The sequence below is a fragment of the Aspergillus ambiguus genome (genome assembly GCF_047715705.1).
Source record: "Aspergillus ambiguus strain CBS 117.58 unplaced genomic scaffold BDV59scaffold_17, whole genome shotgun sequence".
Classification (NCBI taxonomy): Eukaryota; Fungi; Ascomycota; class Eurotiomycetes; order Eurotiales; family Aspergillaceae; genus Aspergillus; species Aspergillus ambiguus.
In genome coordinates, this window is record NW_027395530.1 from 279,250 (window position 1) to 296,948 (window position 17,699).

Sequence of the window (17,699 nt, forward strand, 5' to 3'; positions counted from 1 at the left end):
TTGTGTGTAGGTGTCTTCAAAGATCCACACGGTTCTTTTTCAGTTAGACCTCTAATTCAAAAGCTCCTGGTCATTCAAGACCTGCACTTTATTATCAAATGAACGCCTTTGTACTCGTATCAGTTGCCTATAATGGTATAAGACCTGGTACTAGTCGTCAGGTGCTTAAGAGTATATTATTCCGCCACGATTGGATTAGGCTCTCCATAACAGAGAAAAAATGCGCAATTGAATTTATAACCCATATTTCTAAATTTAATCGTACAGTAGAAATGCTACACCCCGTTGGTCAGCCTCCTGTCTACCTGGTCTCAACCACACCATGTGCTCTTAACGTTCAACAACTTAAGTCCATTTACTCCTCAAATCCAATACCGGGCCCACGCTGAGGAGATCTCACGTCACGATCATACTGTCTATCTGCGAGGAAATCGGCACGATCCCGCTCTGCCTGGCTGCGATTGTGGGCGTTCTCTCGGCTAGATTCATGATGGTGATGGTGGATATCTATCCATGAGTACGAGTTGCGTATTACCGCCGCAAGAAAACTCACCAGGTCTGTTATCTTTTGTTTTGTCGGTAGATGTCGAACCATGCGACTGGTCACCGGCAGATGTGGAGTCGTGGTGGTGGTGACCGGGGAAAATGTTTTCAACCTTGTGCAAGAAGCCAGACATAGTGGTGTTTTATATCGAGTTATCCATGAGAATAAAATGCGTTACTTGATATTTGAAACAGTGTATATTGGTGATAATGGTGAGGATGGCGGTTTTAAATAGTATTTGGATAGTAGAAGTGACGTAGAATGTTCTTTGACGTCATAGTGTGCTTAGCCTATGCCATCATATTACCATATCAACCTAAAGGAAACCGCATAATTTATACCTTCTAACTTGTTATCTGTGTAGAACAACTCGTTAAATAGCAACATCACAATGTAGGTCATCCCTGAACAGCGATAAGAGGATTCTACTGACATCGATTCCAATTTAACATTAGTTGAGATGGTCGAAGGCCCTACCCTATCAGCCCCGTGTGTTGCATGAAATTCCACATTTCTGGCGCGACATACGGGATATCCAACCCCAGCTGCACTCCAGCCCCCGAGAACTTCTCCCTCAATGATCCTTCACTCCTCGACCAGTCTGGGTTCGGAATCCAGTCTTGGAAGACGGGTGACGGTCCGATCTCCACCTTTGCAAGATACTCATACAGACCGCGAGCCCTCGCTCTGGCAAGCGCAAAGAGCACCGAGATCAAGACATCACTCGGAGCCCAGATCGTTAAGCTGCTGATCTCGGATGGGAGGAGCTGTCCCACGAACTCATTCATATCGTCACTTCCGCTTTTGAGCGTCCACGCCCGAAACATCGCTTCAAAACAGCGTCCGTCTACTTTCAGGGCCCGTAGCTTTTCGAATCCTGCCAAAGAGGAGACACTATCGGCATTTGGAAATCCTGAGGGGATGTCGGGGTCAGATTCGAACGTCAATTCTTCCAAGGTTTGTTTCACGTGCACCAACGCATCCCAAACCTCAACGACAGACCAGTCCTTGTGATCCTCATCGTACCCACTTGAGCGGAGCCAGTGTAGTGTAAAGCTCCGCACGGATGAGCACTCTGTTATGATGGACGTGACGAAGAACAAACCGGACCCGCTCTCGCCGAGGTCTACGGTCTTCACTGATTTCAAGCTCGGCAGTTCAGATCTTCCGGCGTAGAATCCCTCCACAGTGGGAAGGGCAAGATGCTCCACATTCGGAGATGCTTCAAGTAGGAGAGAAATTTGATCGTAGTCAACGGCCCAGCCGTCGCCACTGATGTAGTAGTAGAATATTGAGAGCGTCCGTAGATGGGGGAATTCAAGTCTCTTGTCTGCGCGAGGGAAGGATGCAAAGACTTCAAAGCCCCATTCTTCATTTACTGGCAGCTCGAGGGTCTGGACGGTTGGGCTATAAGCTATCACTGTTTCCAGGACTATATGCCGCGTTCCACCCTCAAGTTGCCAGTCGATAGGCGGAGAGGGTAGACCAAGATTTGCAATGCATGTATCAATGAACTGTCTGTCGGCATTGCTTAGGCTGGTACAGTCTATCGGCTGGTAGAAAGTCAGTGATGTGACGGCAGTGGCGAGATCAGGGCGAGAGGCAATGGCACGAAGGAATTTAACGAGGCGGGACACGGGTTGTGAGTAGTGGGTATAGGCACGAAAGAGCATCGGTTGAAAATCATCCCTCAGCAATTTACATGTCTGAGACAAGCGAGACAGAGACTTTTGGTCGTTCGCATGTAGATATGAACCTATATGGTTTATAAGTTCGAGGGGAAGAGTATACAAGCGGGGCGGACTCATGGTAGCGAATTTGTTTTTGGCACCAGCAGACACCAGGATAACCATTTGCACGGAGAACGAGGGCATATAAAAGCAAGACCCTGATGGAAGCATGTAGGCAGACAATTGGTGGCGGGAAGTCTGTTTAATTGATGTCGTCGGAGGAAGATGTAGTTCGGTCATATTAGCCGACGAGTTAATCGGTGGCATAGTCACAATCAGATTCCCTCCGTACTGTATTGGGAATGACACGACCCTTTATAGTACTATCTAGTACAAGCCTGCAGACAACATCAATTGGTTGTTGGATAGCAACTCAGCCAGCTGTCATATGGCTTCTCTGAGATTCAAATAGTACGAACCGCCGTACCCCTGATAATTCTGCGTTGTGAGAACCTCTATGTCCGTTATCCCTTCTCGGTATCAACGCCTCGTACCTAGGTCAATTAATAAGGTCACGCACTCCAACGCTGCTCTGTATACCTCACAGTGGTGATCGGGGGCCATCGATATTTGGCCCCAGCACGGTAACCCCAACAGAGGGCAGACGGCGCGACCACTACTGTCTTTGTTACCGCGGCCTTATCGGTTCGAACCCGGCTCCTACCACACTCTTTTCTTTTTCTATTCCAACGGCGCCTTTCCAACAACCAATATGAACACCAGGCGTTGCAATAATTTATTCTTTCGAAAGTAAACTTCAGCTACTCGTTCTATTGATCTTGAAAGGCCGACTGAGTGAAGGTCACGGTAGTAGTGGTGGCCGCCACTACATACTCATACTCGCCGCGCCGCAGTCCTCTTTCTTTTCCTATGTCTGATCGAGATCAAGTGCATTAATCGACTGTCACAGGGAGCTAAAGCGCGCCAGAAATAGCCACATCTTTGTCCCTGAAAGGGAACCTTCATGGTTCGAAATGCATGCTACAGTGTCCCAGTACTCTCAGCGCTACCAACAAAAGAAGGCGAATAGCTCCCAGGGCTACGAGTGAACCTGCAAACACTTGCGTTAAGCAGGCCCAAATCATGTGTAAAATACGCATCCCTGACCATGCCGAACCTGTCGGCGACGCGCACCACGACAGACCATAACCAGAAAGAAAGGTATGAGCACCACCACAAAGACAACGACGACCTTGACAAGCAGCAGTTCTCCTTCCAGCTCCGGCTTGTTTTCGTGCTTCCTTCCTTCTCACTTTGGAGCTCTCGTTTTTAGATACAATTCTGATCAAGGTCGAGTCGCCATCACAACCAACACCACATAGGTGTGCTCATCTACGTTCTAACTGTCTTCCTCCTGAAAACAACCAATATTACTCACTGGAAAGACCACATCTTGTTCTGATAGCTCTAGGCATCGATATTGAGTGACATTGTGGTGGAGCCTCCGCTACGAAACCGCCTTGGACGATGCCGAGACCGATACTTCTTCGGCAGCAGGTGAGTTTTATGGAGCGCTTATCGCTTGGTTAGCCCGTGGCCACCTTCTAATTGATGAGTTTCTCCATAATATATCGATCTTCTCCTCTGCATGTTACATTAATTGATCTTCTAGCCGTGGCGCCCTCTGAGGATGTGCTACATCCTTTGAAGGACCTGCCAACCACAAGTAACTTATATATTAAAGTCGCATCTCTGATTACAAAACAAGTTTTGTAGTGGATTTCCAAAACCAATCGGCTAATTGCAGTGCGATATAGTTCAGTGGGCCTACCGGTTGGCGCCGCGTTGACATCTAGTACCTGAGCTTGGTATGCCGGAAACGGCAATCCATCGTCAACGGCCTCATCAACACGCTGCAGAATCTCACAGCAATGAATATTTCCGTCCGATTACTTTATTGCTGCCCCACATTTAATATATCGACCATATAGTGACATCAAGGCCAGTGTTCTTGCTCCTTGCCCGTGCATTGCTGTTAGCTACGATGAAGATAAATACCCAGCTCGAGCACGATGTTGGCAAATCATTCATTCGTTTCAACTCTGGAAGCTGTACACATCAAAAACCATGTTTTTACACTGCGAAACTGTCTTTGCTTTTGCCCTCCTTTTCTGGACTTGTGCAGTCCAAGGGAACCCGGACTATGTTCGTCGGGCCTGGCTTCATGATCGCGGTCTGCATTTGCGGGCGGCGGCGAACTCGACCACGAGCTCGAAGCCCTTGACGACTCCTTCAACATCTCTGTCGTCATCGAGCACACCTCTGATTACTTCTTCTCCCAGCACAGGACCAAGCATGACCACCACTACCATCACCACCTGCACTCACACCACTGTCTGCAAGCCCGATGAATTGGAAACCATCACTACTACAGTGCCTTGCTCCACCACGCCTGCTCCCACTATCACTTCTCCCTCGGGTGGGAACACGTCCTGGACCACTACTACCATAGTTACCTGCACCAAGGAGAAATGCAATCCTGGCGAGCTTGAGACCATTACTACCGAGGTGCCGTGCTCAACCACCTCGACTCCATCGCCCAACATCACTGCTCCTCCCAGCCCAAGCGTGACCTGGGAAACTACCACAATCACCACCTGCACCAAGGAGACATGTCAGCCTAACGAAGTGGAAACTGCCACCACGTCGGTGCCGTGCATCACCACATGCTTCAAGGAAAGCTGCAAGCCGAGCGAAATCGCCACCATCACTATCAACCCGCCTGAGACTACCTCGACCACTACTACCATCACCACTTGTACTAAGAAGACCTGCAACCCCAGTGAAATTGTCACCATCACTACAGTGGTACCGTGCCCTGTGACGGATACTGTCTGGCAAACTGAGTACCAGTGTGCTACCGGTGCTCATCAGGTCCTTGGGGTTGTTGAAACTCTGTATACTACGGAGATTGAATGGGCAACCGAGTATGCTACTGTGTCTACTTGTTGAGCTCGTTCAGTAATCCAGGGGTTGAATTGCTTGTCGCAGAGCCAACGTCCACGAACAATCGGACATTAAATCCGACAATGAACTTGGTCGGCATGGGGCCCAGGCGGGGCAATAGTGCCATGACCGTCTACTCTATAGGGTATTTTTGCCGCTTCTATGTTGATGGATGCGACATAGGGCAAATACATAGTTATAATACAATTCGTTCCTTATTGTGACTCCAATCCACTGAGTATCTTGGGTTGAACATTGAAGTGTCACCTCCAAGGCAGACGAATAATTGCGAATGGTAGTCCCATGTAAGGACATTGAGATGCTACTAGCTAATAACGGATGCCCATATTTCCGAACAGGTCACTTAAGTTGACTCACGTAATTTAATATAGCAGCTGAATTTCTGCTTGACAAACCAGTCCTCCGAAGTTAACATGTCCCCTGAATCGGCAAGCCTAATCTCAAACTTGCGGTATAACTGCGGAATGACCTTTGACATCTCCAAAAGACTTATATTTTTGCCAATACAAGTACGGGATCCAGCTCCGAACTGTATACGGTTAGTATATGAGAAAGACAACTGCATGGTTCACAAACAGAAAGAAAGTTCTGCTCCATGCGAGCCAGCTTTTGCGCGTCATCTTGTAGCCATCTTTCTGGCAGAAATTTGTCAGGTTCGGGCCCGAATATACTCTCATCTCGATGCAGAACCCAGGCGTTGACGCCTACAGCTACCTGCAGCAATGTTAGCCAGACGCCCATTGTCTATACAGCAAGCCAATTTACCCCAGCAGGGTAATACTGCCCAGCCAACGTAGTACCCCCAGACGGTACCACGCGGAGCAACGGTCTTCCAACAGCCGGATGTATCCGCAGTCCTTCTTTGATACAAGCCTGCAAATACGGCATCTGACGGGACTGCTCAAAGGTAACCGGATCCGACAGATTCCCAGCCGCCGCAAAAGATTCAAGCTCGTCTACCAGCTTTCTTTCTGCCTCTGGATTTTTGCACAAGCCGTAGATCACACTGCTGAGAGATATAGAAGTGGTGTCCGATCCGGCCCCAATATTCTGACCAATGACTTGGCTAAGATCAACGTCAGTGGCTTTACCCGCCCTTCTCAGGGCGAGTATCTTCGTAAGAAAATCAGGCTGTCTACCAGTGATTTCTTTCCCTTTTCTAACAGCAATCTGGCTGTCCACATAGGTCTGCACGACATCGAACGGAATCTTTTTTCGGGTGATCCTACCGAACCACGCGATCCATGAATGTAATTCGGGAAATACCCCTACTCGGGACCCATAGACCATGGTTTCATGAATACTCTGCAGTATTGTGTTAAAGTCCCATCCCTGTTCCATGAACCCGAATGACTGGCTTGTCTACGAAAAGTCAGCTCACATTCCCACCATAGCTCAATATAGATATACCGTGATTTCACCAATTACGTCGAAAGCGTAGAACTGCATCCAATCAGGAATATTGATGGGAGTCTGCGTCTCTGCAAATTCGGCCAGTCTCCTGCAGAGCGTAGCATTGCACATGTCAACAGACTCTTCGTATGTGACCAACGCAGACATGGAGTAGGCGCCCGCCAGACGCCGACGCTTCTGTGAGTGTGCCTGAATACTCTGTTCTGAGAACAAATTCGCCTGGTGTGGATCACCGAACGGGAAGTAAAATGCGGATTTCGGGAACTTTGACCCAGCGGCATAGAGCGCTCTGACGGCGGCTGGATCGCTGATACTGAACTTTGAGGGGCCAATGCGGACGATGGGACCTGTCCCAGGTTGCGAGATTAGAAAAGGGAATGAACCAGTGATCGCATATTTGAGCCTACCATATTTCTTGTGCAGTTGAACGTTTGTTCGTTCGAAATGCCCTTGACTTACCTCCAGCAACTCCCATAGCCGGGTGAACCGAGCCAGAAATGGTCCTGGAATGTGACTTGTAGGGCCAAGAAAGGCATGATACAGGCTGGATAGTATGTAGCCCGTTACTGCGAGTAGGATTAGGTGAGGTATATATGGACCTATCTCGGAGGGGATGCGGACAAGAGATCCATGAAAAGCAGAGACATTCATGGTCACTAGCAGGAATTAAGAAGTCCACTCAGCATAGCTCAATTTTCAATGTATGAGCATTGGGCCGGCCTAGGCTTAAATATCCCGCTTGAAACCCCTCTGTTCGGCAATTTGTGGGGAGCTGGTAAGGGAGATTGATGTGAACAATCTTGGGTGTGATTTCCTGCCTGGTGCCAAATGCTGATCATCTCTCGACGAACACCGTACAGTGGAGAGTAAAAATCAGTTCGTATTACGCACTACTATTGAGGTAATCAAGTAAGCCGTAGTTATAGGTGACTGCCTACCTGGATGTCAGTTGCTTTGATCCTGTACCCTGTACATAATCAAGTCTAGGCGAGCTCAGTGGTCCAGTAGGGCTCGTTGGGGTACATACTTCTATGCGTACTTCAGTTGGTGGGTGGTGGGTGATTGAGTGATGTAAGCGGAACTCGGGAGTGAATCTTATGCCCGACGCCGACTGATGATCATCTTTTCCTTTTATGGAATGTCCATACGCAGTTGATCATCAAGCCTTAAATGCCCTAGTGGTACGTACTCCATACGCAGTAGTGTCATTCCGATAGGGTATCTCGGTTGCTATCGTCCAGTCTACTGGACAGCAAAAGTATTCATCACCCGTCCTTGGATCCTCCCACTCGTAAGGACATGAACATGTATCAGATTGCGTTTATCCCAAAGCAAAATCCTCAGATCCGTTAGGACTGTGAAGTAATGCATAATCGTCCTCGGGGCGTTCCATCGATTCACCCCAATTCCGATCATATTGCCTCGCTACTATTTCATGCAGCTCCCAAAAATTCATGTTTAACAGAGGCATGAATAGCAAATCCGCCTCACACCTCGCAGCTGCGATCTCCAGGCATTCGGAATCCTCATCGGAGCTGTCATGGCAATATTCCAAAGACAGTCTCTCCCTGGTGAGATAAACCCATGTTCCAAGATCCTGATCATTGGATATCTCCGATATGGTGCCGTTAGAATGAGGCGCTTGTTTGTTTCTACCAACTTCGTTGCCATTGTGTTTCTCCAGTAGGGCAAACGGCACTTTCTGCGGGCGTGCTTCCTTTTCGCATTCTTCTCCTTGTGGGGCGTCGGGACTCTGTGCGAGTTTCTTAACCAGGACATCCACTTCGGAGGACAAGGTGTCTGGTGTCTCAGGTATATCACCATCCACATGGGTGATGTCTATCCCCGGCAGTTTTAAGCCGTGCGGTAGTAACAATCTCAGGAATTCTTTGCTAGAAGTGTGAGCAACTTCCTCGCATGCCAAAGACATCCCGCACACTGGAACCACCAGTTCGTATATTTGCGCATCGCATTTGGCACCCAGTGTAGCTCGCACCTCGGGGTATTTCCATTTGTGGGGGACTAAATGGCAGAGTTCTATGACAAGGTTCTTAAGTTGGGGCTCATCCAGAGAGCTCTGGTCAGTCAGCGAATATGATATTGGGATGTGGACGAGCCTTGCGGCAATGGTAGGCTTGGTGCATGCAGCGCAGTGGGAACCGACGTTGTCGAGTATCACTCTCTCGCAATGCAACATTATTTTCCGAGAGCAAGTGTTCCTCTCATACTCACTGGTTGACGCATCAGGTAGCACTCTTTTTGGCCATAGAGAAGAGACAACCATGCAGCCTAGCTGATTGTGGGCACGGTGGTCGGTTTCTGGGTGCGAAGTAGCAATGAACACGGTGGCTCCGATTAGAACTGGTTTCATGCTGTCAGAGTGAGCGATTCGGGGCGGCTTTTTGGGATAACTCGGTCTGGGGGATTCATAGGACACCTGTTGATGATCGCTTCCCGGGTCCGTGGATTGGTCTGGGATTGGAGGCCTTTCCGTATTATTTGTCTTTCCCTTTGGGTCATCATCCAGGATGCATGGTTTTACTGTCTCGTCAATAATACCGCTGATATAGTCCTGAGACATTTCGGCAGCGGTTCGATGGCAATTTGATTGTTCCGAACAGATTGGTATCGCTAGGAAACAGATATACGGCCGATCACTCATAAAGTTCCCAATACTCCAGTTCACTTCACATCTCCGAGTGATGTGAGCTGTGTGGGATGAGACTGTAGTCAACAAATGATACATTTCCTTGAAGTCAGAGAGCTCGCCGTATCCGTGTTTGGTGGCGCAAAGAGGTCGATGGACAAATGACTGGACTGGATTCTCCTGACAGATGACACAATTTCCCTCCACACAGTTCAGTAACTGGTCCTCCACAGAAAGTGCCAGGTTGACGATTGAACCAAAAGTGGACAGTTCTCTATCAAAGAGGTGCCTCTCCACGGGGATATTAATGCTGGTTGATTCGAATGAGTCCTTGGAGGGACTATCATTTCCATCATCAAACAATTTAAATATGCCTTCAGGCGCTTTTGCAGAAAATCGTGCATGGTCGAGTCGTGGGGAGGAGGGACTGGGTTTGCCAAAGAAGACACTGAGCCAGACGGGGATCTCGCGGTTGTCTTCAGATTGGGTGGACTCGACCAAGGAGGGACAAGAGCTGCAGGGGGGCTCCATCGTGGGAATGGGCTCCAGGAGTGGGGATGGGGAATCCATGGGGTGGATGACTGAAAGGAGATGTCGAGCTCGAGATGTCACAACAGTTTGTATAGTTTCTCATCACATGTCTCAACACAATGTCTACTCTTTACCTATGCTTAGAAGTAAACCAATTCCTCACCTTTGTGTACAATCATCTAGCAACAGAATAGATCAATTGATCTATCATCAGGCAGCGAGCCAGCGACAAGTAACTAAATGTAACTATACAGCAACCTCAGGCAAAAACAGCCGCAAGCGGACAAGGCGGCCCACGTGACGTTGGAGTTGCCCCTTTGCGGCCACCGAAAAGATCCTCCTCCATGATCTGTTCTCTTCTTCCATCGTCGCCTCGTCTTGCTTCTCTTCTTGTTGAATTCTTTCTCCGTCTACAGCCTATTTAATTCCCCTTTCCTTGCGCGTTCCCATTCTCCCCATCTTCCCTTGACTCTCGTGGCCCTATGATCGGCGATCAGTGACCGTTCACTCATTCCAACCTCGATCGTCGAGCTTGCGCACGCGACGTCTCATTCATTTTCCTGACGGGCATGAGCCCTTAAGTCTATTAAGCTTCCATCTATCCCATTTTAATCGTCTCTTGATACTATCTCTTAATTATACCGTCGCGCGATCACGATGAAGCTCCACATCTCGCCATTTGTCCTCTTCTTCCTCCCCGCAATCTCGACCGTTGTCGCTGATACCGCCCCCAACGTTGCCTCCGCAGATGCCGCTCTTCTCGAGCGTGATGTACCGAATTCGAACATGGTTGCTGATATTGACGGCCTGACCACCCCGAAGGGCTCCTCGAAGGGGGCGCTGGACGCCCCCGTTGACGGCCGCGACGGACGGCCACACGCTGGTCCGTGGGTGGAGACCAACGCTGACCGCGACCGCAAGAAGACCGGTACGACAAAGCCGGTCGATGAAAAGTCTGGAGCGAGCTCCTCTGAACACCTAGGCCCCGATGGCAACCCGATCCCCTACTCGAATGACGGAGTCATGGACGATCCCCACCGGTCCGGGCCGAAAGAAGGCACCCGCGGTACGGAAGGGGGTGTGTCGGAGAAGCTTCGTGGTCCCTCGAGCTCCGAGGAAAAGACACCTGACAGCCCGAAGGAAGCCCCTCCCTTGCCGCACAGCGAACAGCAGAAGCTTCCTACTTCTAGTGAGGACACCAGCAAGGAGTCCAAGGACGCATCCAAGGACTCGAAGGATTCGAAGAGCGCGAGCGGTGACTCGAGCTTGGGTGTGCTCGAAAAACCCGCCGACTTGCCGGAAAAACCACACGATATCCCCCACCCAAAGTCTCCCGCACCCGTGACGGAGGATCCTCTCGGTCTCGATCGCAGCGGCAGCAGCGTTATCGACAGCCCCAGCGCCGACGAGGGCGGTTCCCTCCACTCTCTGCTGTTCTCGTTCACCATGATTGTGGTCTCGGAGATTGGCGACAAGACGTTCCTCGTCGCCGCGCTGATGGCCATGCGTCACCCTCGTCTGCTCGTTTTCTCCGCCGCGTTTGCCGCGCTCATCGGCATGACGGTGCTGTCCGCCGTCCTGGGACACGCCGTCCCGACCCTGATCCCCAAGTCCTTCACGAAGATCTTGGCAGCGGTGCTGTTTTTCATCTTCGGGCTGAAGATGCTGAAGGAGGGACGCGAGATGTCGCCGGATGAGGGCGTCGGCGAGGAGATGAAGGAGGTGGAAATGGAGCTGGAGGAGAAGGAACACCAGCAGATCCGTATGAACCGCCGGCGTTCCTCGGTGACTCCGCATGCGCTGGAGGCTGGCCGCACTGGCCGTGGCAAGTCTCGGTCGTCCACCAACCGTCTGCCGTCGCCCCCGGAGAGCCTGTCGTCTTCGTCTTCGCGGGATTCGTCTCCGGCGCCTGGTCGTCGGTTGAATGATGTGCTGGTGGGTATGAACAACCTGTTCTCGCTTCTTCTCAGTCCTGCGTGGGTGCAGACGTTTGCGATGACTTTCCTGGGCGAATGGGGCGATCGCAGTCAGATTGCGACGATTGCCATGGCAGCGGGTCAGGATTATTGGTGGGTGACCGTCGGGGCGATTACCGGCCATGGGCTATGCACGGCAGCTGCGGTGATCGGAGGAAGCGCTATTGCTGGTCGAGTCAGCATGCGTGTTGGTAAGTCGATACCGTCCTGCGATGTTGTTGTTGGATGATGCTAACTTGGTTGTAGTGACATTGGGTGGTGCCGTGGCATTCCTCCTTTTTGGAGCCATTTACTTGATAGAGGCGCTTTATTAGGTGCATATGGGTAATTTGGGTGTTCTTGTATAATAGAATCTGCTGTTGCGGGCATAAATAGTATTCGACCGTCAAATGAAAAATATGCAGTGCATTTCTAAGAATGTTGATATCCGTTTTGCTGATTTAGTGAGAACTGTCCTTGTGTAGGGCTGGAAATTGGGCGGGCAAAACAGCGGTCGAATTATGCAGGATTATGGTGACATCGACGTCGATGCCTCAGGCATAAGCACACAACGATCGAACAATAACAAAATGAAGTCCGCGTACAGCAGATGTGTTTGGTTATAGACATGTTTCGAGGGGTTGGATACTATCTTCATCTCAATAAACCTATTATCAAAAGCTTAAAGCTGAATATCAACGTCCAGGAACCGGTGGTCGATAATTATGTAATCCGTGTCTTAGGGTATTAGGGTATTGGCAGTAGGGTATTAGGTTATTAGGGATAGGGTTTACGAAACAGGCACCGGTCAGGCATTGATAAGGCCACAATCAGGCCTGACTAAGCGTTACCCTATCACAACCCTGACTCGCACTTGGTTCTCCCCCGGAACTCGCCATCTCAAGGACTTCACCGTCCCAGTCATCTTCCCTTGTTTATCACATCACTTCCCATCAATTTTCCCATCCAGCATCCTTTTGCGGCCTATATATCGCTGTTTATTGCCCTCCGGCAATCCTCCCGTACTTTCTGGATGCCCCATCCCCACACCCGCGTTTGTTTACTATGGCCAGTTCGCCTCTACGACGCGTCACCCGCAGCCAGAGTCGAGAGCGAGAGACGTCCGGGGGGAAAGATAAAGATGCCAGGCCCTCCTGGACGCAAAGTAAGGGGCGAATGACGGGGAAAAGTAAGTGTATTCCTGGTTGCACATAGCGGTATACATCCAACCGATATGGTCCGCCATACGTCATCCATCCCCAGTGGGCGCTGTTGTGTACTTCCTCGCTCCATACTCATAATCTCACCTCCCAGCCCTCGAAGCCGTCCTGGAAGAGTCTCCCTACAGGTCCCCTCGCAAGTCCACCTCCCGAGCTGCTCCTGAATCGCCCGAAGATGCTACCTACATCTCCGGCACAACGGCCGTCAATACGACGCAGATGCCAGATGCGGAGCCGGAGACGGATCCAGCGTCAGAGCCCACCCTCGACGCAGAGATGATGCTCTACACGCTGCCCGACCTCGAAGCCACCGCGACCAACGTCCTCGACTTCATCACTCCAGCCGCTAAAGACGGCGGCTTCGCCGCGCTGGCCAAGAAGCTCGCCGACCCGCACAGCCTCCCACGTCTCCAGTTCCAGCGGCGCGTGTCCAAGCTGACCGCCGAGACCCAGAACTTCTCGCACGCCACCTACATCAACGTGGACCACGTGCGGGATCTCTTCTTCCGGCTCTTCGAGACGCGCGGCAGCGGCGCCATCCCGACGACCTGGTCCGCCGTGGTCGTCCTGCACAAGGCCAACTGCGCACATCTTGCGCGCGAGACGCTCCTCGCCGCCACCGACTGGGCGGCGTTCCGGCGCGCCGTCGCCACCCTCAACCACGTATTTCCGTCCGCCTTCATGAACGATATCGTGCACGCGGCCGCGTCGCAGGCGCGACCGATCGGGGAGAGCGCCCTGGCCAAAGAGACGTTCCAGCTTGCGCTGGAGCTGCGCACGCAGGCGCTGGTGATGCGCATCGAGGACCACCAGCGGGACGCGGCGTTTGATGCAGCCGACGAACTCAAGGAGGCCTTCTTCCGTGAGGACCCCGGCGATGCCGCCTCGCCCGATGTCGCGTCGCCGCTGCTCCGCGGGTTCGACCTCGACGGGTTCGGCGGGATGGACGGAGTGCTGCCGTCGCGGTTCCGCGACGCCGCGTGGGAGCGGTACACGGACGTGCGCGACGTCCTCGAGAGTGAGGATGATATGACGGTGGTCGTGCGCATTCTGAAGCCGATGTATCGGTGGCAGAAGTTCGCGCCGCGTGCGGTCGAGTGGGTGTGCAAGCGTCTCGACGAGATCAACGAAGATCTGCTGAGACAGCCCAGCACGGAGGAGTTTCACCATGCGTTCTTCACGTCGACGGAGGAGCTTGAAACCGGCGTCGAAGACTCCCAGGCGGGTAGAGATAGTATCCAGGAGACTCCTGCCCGCGAGGAACAGCCTGCGCCGGCAGAACCTCAACCTGAGCCAGAACCAGCCCCAGCATCAGAGCCAGAGCCGGCTCCAGAGCCGGCTCCCAGGCGAAGGGATGACCACTATTCCCCGTAAGCCCATCCGGATAACATCATCCCCGTTACCCTCTAACGCGTGATAGTCGCAAGTATAATGTACGCTACGCCGAGGAGCTCAGGAGGACATTAGCATTGACGCGCCGTGATCAGGAGGGTGGCACCTCCGACGACCGTCCTACGAACACGTCCTCTGAGCGTCGACGTATCTCCACGCCTGCGCGGCAGGTGATCCCCCCGACGCCCCCAAGAGCAACGCAACAGGAGATCCCGGCGTCGCCTGAACCAGATGACACGCTGTTCGTCGCGGACGGAGAAGACCTCCACCTCAACCTAGACACAAGCCACCACAGTATGGAAAGGTCACAGAGCCCTCCGATGACGAACAGGACTACCTCCACCCGTCACATCCGTCGCAGCGACGCAGACAGGGACTCCGCCCACCCCACGCCGCAGCGGACGTCCCGCGCGTTCATCGACCCGCAGTCGACGGCACGCCGGGTGTCTCCCATCAGCCAGGAGGCCAGTGCCGAACGCGGTAGCGACCGTGACCAACATCGCGCAGAGCAACGGCGCGGGTTGATGGATTACACGCGAAAGCGCCGTCGGGAGACTGGCAGCGCGACGGACTCGGAAACAGAGTCCGACGAAGACGACACATTCTCGTTGTACGAGCGCGCCGTCAACGTTCCTCGGAGACGCGCCGAGAAGCCCGATCAGAGTCGCCATAAGCGTGCGCGCCGGGAAGAGTCCGACTACGACTCCCCCACCCGACAGCTCCAGGATGACATTGAGACGGCAACGCCGACGAAGCAGCGCAGGTCCCCCAGGGTTGTGGTGTCGCCTCGGCGGTCGCCGAGCATCCCGTACCCGATCACCACAACGGATCGCAAGCGCTGGGTGGACGACGAGGACAACCGGCTGGTCCGGCTGATCGAGCTGTTCGGGGCGAAATGGGCAAAGATCGAGCGAGAGAACTCCGTACTCCCGGAGGAGGAAGGCGAACGACGCATTGAGGGGCGCAATCAGGTACAGCTGAAGGATCGGGCGCGGAACCTGAAGACGAAGTTCCTTCGGTAGGTGCATCAGTATCTGTTGGGTGGGAGAGGTGCTGACAATCGTAGTGAGGGACAACCCCTTCCACGGAACTTCGACAAAGTGACGATGAAAGCAAAGGACTACGAGAAGTTGAGGAGAATGGGGATTGCGGTGCCCGAGTAATGGCGGGATTGAAATATTAGCGCTGTCGAATTATGATACCATGGAGTTAGTTATTTGTTTCTATTGTTTGCTTCCGTTTCCGTTCGGTTCAATACATTATGCTATTGAGAATCGCGGGTATATCCAGTCAGGGAGTCGAATCGACCAGCGATCCGCGTAAGGGCATTTAATACAACAAAGCCAGCACAGCCGATAGAACGCCTACAGCGAGACCAGTCCTTGGCGCAGAGACCACTCCCGCAGCTTCAGATGGACTGGCAGTGGGACTCGCTGTGCCAGACTGCGACGCTGACACCGAAGCCGAAGCAACGGTTTTGGTGGTCGTGGGAGCGGGCGTAACCACCAGGGAAGAAGTAGACGGTGTGCCCTGCGTAGAAGACTTGGAAGACTCCGACGGCTCGGAGGGAGCTGTTAGGATGGAATTGGGAATCGGGGCGGTCTTGACGCCATCGATGGCTCCGCCACCGCTGCTGGTGGGCAGCGGGATGCCGGTCTGCACGACGGTAGGGTTGACGCTGAGAGACGCGAGGGGGTCGTGAGTGATCCCATCACCGTCGTCGTCGGGTTCCGGTGCGGTGACGATGACAGATTCGGTAGACGGGTCGACTCGGCGCTGCAGGCCGGGGATGATAATGGACCATGTGTTCGGGCCACCGCCTTTTCACGTTAGTTGGATGCTTCGATGATCTCGACCGGGACAGGACGTACAGGTATCGGTGGCATAGCCTGGACACGGAGTCTGGCATTCCGATAGTGGCCGTTTAGCGCTGTTCGGGGGAAGCTGGGAGGGAGAACCGCAGAAGCAATGGGAGCCGTTGTGCAGGGCGGACACGGTCTGGTTGATCTTGGAGCAGAACTGCTGGCAGAGGGATCGGGATTGGTAGGCGGATTGCCACGAAGGGACCAGCTGGCCGGGACTGCTGTAGCAGGCGGCTACAGCTGAGACGGAGGGAGCAAGGAGCGACAGGAGAAAGAAGGCTTTCATGATGCAGGATATCAACGAGCGGATGGCGAGAGGACATGAAACAGCGCTGAAGCTAGACGCGCCCCCTAGTTAAATATGAATCACGGCGGCCAACGGCACCACCCCTTGGAATCCATCAAACGAGTTGAAACGGCAGCAGAATGGCGATCGGGCGATTCAGAGCGACCCCTTGCGGCGTTTCATGGCGATGGGCTGGTTGAGGAATGCGGATGATGTCAGTGATCGGCCGGATCGACGGACTATTGGATTTTCAAACAACCAGGCCAGTCAATAGTCGGGGTTTTGGTGTACTTTAAAACTGAGAAGGAAACAGCCAATGAAGAATGAAAGAGCTATTGTTTCTCTCGTAAGAGCGTGATACGTCATATCCTTGGCCCGAACTCATTATGTCGACTTGACAGCGGAAACGGACATTGACTTTCCACCCGTCGTATCCTCATCAGACGGATGGCCGAACCACCAGCGAACGAAGAGATAGGTGAGTGGAAGCGACTCAGTATCCTCCTCGATGAAGTCATAGTACTTGGTATCCCGCACAACCAAATTATTTCCATTAAAGTTCGCCTCCAACATGCGAACAGACGTGTCCGCAAACGAGTAAAGCAGGACCTGAGATGGGTCAGTGCATCAATGGCGAATAGAGCGAGAAGGAAGGCCATACGGGTACATCCAGATGATCACGTCTATGTTTCGGGTTGAGGCGCGTTCCAATAACCTTAACAAGGGCCAATAGCTCGTTGCGCATCAGTCGCTCGTCGGGAAGAGAGTCGGTGATCAACATGGGCTTCATATGGGGCCGGCGGGGGGTGGCGTGGTCCACACCAGATTGCCTCCATCTGCCAAAATGGCATCTCCTCGCGCCTTTCCAGGGTACAGCACAAATTGAGATCTCCAGCCCTGTTCCGAGTCAGAGGGAATACAGGGCGGGAGAAGGGAGATGCTGAAGCTCACTCTGCGTAACGGACTCCCTCTGGGACAGTTTTATCTAGGTGGTAGGTTTCGGCTTTGATGAACTCGTCAAGATACGTCCACAGACCGATGACGTTGCCTCAGATCTGGTCACTATTCTCGTCGCTGTGTACAAGTTCGGGAAACCAGTACTGCATGCCTGGGTCTTCCTGGTATGGGTTCTGGAGTTGACCCTGATAAGGC

At 52.5% G+C, this 17,699-nt stretch overlaps 9 protein-coding genes across 9 annotated transcripts; 4 read left to right on the forward strand and 5 right to left on the reverse strand.

Annotated features, from left to right (window-relative positions):
* Positions 1–240: 240 nt before the first annotated feature.
* On the reverse strand, positions 241–740 carry BDV59DRAFT_35419 (uncharacterized protein). Its single transcript, XM_073696246.1, has 2 exons — positions 554–740; positions 241–507 (listed from the first exon to the last, which is right to left on the reverse strand). Exons 1-2 carry the CDS (start codon positions 675–677, stop codon positions 356–358), a joined length of 276 nt encoding a protein of 91 aa, XP_073547651.1. The 5' UTR covers positions 678–740; the 3' UTR covers positions 241–355.
* Positions 741–916: 176 nt separating this feature from the next.
* On the reverse strand, positions 917–2,627 carry BDV59DRAFT_35420 (uncharacterized protein). The gene has a single exon (XM_073696247.1). The coding sequence runs from the start codon at positions 2,539–2,541 to the stop codon at positions 1,018–1,020; it is 1,524 nt and encodes a 507-aa protein (XP_073547652.1). The 5' UTR covers positions 2,542–2,627; the 3' UTR covers positions 917–1,017.
* Positions 2,628–4,341: 1,714 nt separating this feature from the next.
* Positions 4,342–5,226, forward strand: BDV59DRAFT_202251 (uncharacterized protein; the record flags this gene model as incomplete). The annotated part of the gene is made up of 1 exon (XM_073693996.1): positions 4,342–5,226. The coding sequence occupies one exon, from the start codon at positions 4,342–4,344 to the stop codon at positions 5,224–5,226; it is 885 nt and encodes a 294-aa protein (XP_073547653.1).
* A 358-nt stretch (positions 5,227–5,584) lies between these two features.
* On the reverse strand, positions 5,585–7,699 carry BDV59DRAFT_208044 (cytochrome P450; the record flags this gene model as incomplete). Its single annotated transcript, XM_073695133.1, has 5 exons — positions 7,062–7,699; positions 6,652–7,001; positions 6,007–6,603; positions 5,818–5,955; positions 5,585–5,770 (listed from the first exon to the last, which is right to left on the reverse strand). The coding sequence occupies exons 1-5, from the start codon at positions 7,303–7,305 to the stop codon at positions 5,585–5,587; spliced, it is 1,515 nt and encodes a 504-aa protein (XP_073547654.1). The 5' UTR covers positions 7,306–7,699.
* Positions 7,700–10,185: 2,486 nt separating this feature from the next.
* On the forward strand, positions 10,186–12,231 carry BDV59DRAFT_178886 (uncharacterized protein). Its single transcript, XM_073689841.1, has 2 exons — positions 10,186–11,999; positions 12,055–12,231. Exons 1-2 carry the CDS (start codon positions 10,490–10,492, stop codon positions 12,120–12,122), a joined length of 1,578 nt encoding a protein of 525 aa, XP_073547655.1. The 5' UTR covers positions 10,186–10,489; the 3' UTR covers positions 12,123–12,231.
* A 1,706-nt stretch (positions 12,232–13,937) lies between these two features.
* BDV59DRAFT_178890 (uncharacterized protein) lies at positions 13,938–14,833 on the forward strand. Its single transcript, XM_073689842.1, has one exon. It carries the CDS (start codon positions 13,950–13,952, stop codon positions 14,379–14,381), a length of 432 nt encoding a protein of 143 aa, XP_073547656.1. The 5' UTR covers positions 13,938–13,949; the 3' UTR covers positions 14,382–14,833.
* BDV59DRAFT_178891 (SANT/Myb-like DNA-binding domain-containing protein) lies at positions 14,834–15,637 on the forward strand. Its single transcript, XM_073689843.1, has 2 exons — positions 14,834–15,417; positions 15,466–15,637. The coding sequence occupies exons 1-2, from the start codon at positions 14,924–14,926 to the stop codon at positions 15,560–15,562; spliced, it is 591 nt and encodes a 196-aa protein (XP_073547657.1). The 5' UTR covers positions 14,834–14,923; the 3' UTR covers positions 15,563–15,637.
* On the reverse strand, positions 15,575–16,800 carry BDV59DRAFT_35445 (WSC domain-containing protein). The gene is made up of 2 exons (XM_073696248.1): positions 16,271–16,800; positions 15,575–16,219 (listed from the first exon to the last, which is right to left on the reverse strand). Exons 1-2 carry the CDS (start codon positions 16,545–16,547, stop codon positions 15,729–15,731), a joined length of 768 nt encoding a protein of 255 aa, XP_073547658.1. The 5' UTR covers positions 16,548–16,800; the 3' UTR covers positions 15,575–15,728.
* Positions 16,801–16,931: 131 nt separating this feature from the next.
* Positions 16,932–17,337, reverse strand: BDV59DRAFT_202256 (uncharacterized protein; the record flags this gene model as incomplete). Its single annotated transcript, XM_073693997.1, has 2 exons — positions 16,932–17,156; positions 17,209–17,337. 2 exons carry the CDS (start codon positions 17,335–17,337, stop codon positions 16,932–16,934), a joined length of 354 nt encoding a protein of 117 aa, XP_073547659.1.
* Between the last annotated feature and the right edge of the window lie 362 nt (positions 17,338–17,699).

Bases quoted from the DNA above. Each gene is read 5' to 3' on its own strand.
- BDV59DRAFT_35419 (XM_073696246.1), bottom strand. From the start codon at position 677: ATGTCTGGCTTCTTGCACAAGGTTGAAAACATTTTCCCCGGTCACCAC. The intron at 508-553 runs GTGAGTTTTCTT...ACTCATGGATAG, and splicing joins AACAAAAGATAACAGACCTG to ATATCCACCATCACCATCAT.
- BDV59DRAFT_35420 (XM_073696247.1), bottom strand. From the start codon at position 2,541: ATGCCACCGATTAACTCGTCGGCTAATATGACCGAACTACATCTTCCT.
- BDV59DRAFT_178886 (XM_073689841.1), top strand. From the start codon at position 10,490: ATGAAGCTCCACATCTCGCCATTTGTCCTCTTCTTCCTCCCCGCAATC. The intron at 12,000-12,054 runs GTAAGTCGATAC...ACTTGGTTGTAG, and splicing joins TCGAGTCAGCATGCGTGTTG to TGACATTGGGTGGTGCCGTG.
- BDV59DRAFT_178890 (XM_073689842.1), top strand. From the start codon at position 13,950: ATGGACGGAGTGCTGCCGTCGCGGTTCCGCGACGCCGCGTGGGAGCGG.
- BDV59DRAFT_178891 (XM_073689843.1), top strand. From the start codon at position 14,924: ATGGATTACACGCGAAAGCGCCGTCGGGAGACTGGCAGCGCGACGGAC. The intron at 15,418-15,465 runs GTAGGTGCATCA...TGACAATCGTAG, and splicing joins CTGAAGACGAAGTTCCTTCG to TGAGGGACAACCCCTTCCAC.
- BDV59DRAFT_35445 (XM_073696248.1), bottom strand. From the start codon at position 16,547: ATGAAAGCCTTCTTTCTCCTGTCGCTCCTTGCTCCCTCCGTCTCAGCT. The intron at 16,220-16,270 runs GTACGTCCTGTC...TAACGTGAAAAG, and splicing joins AGGCTATGCCACCGATACCT to GCGGTGGCCCGAACACATGG.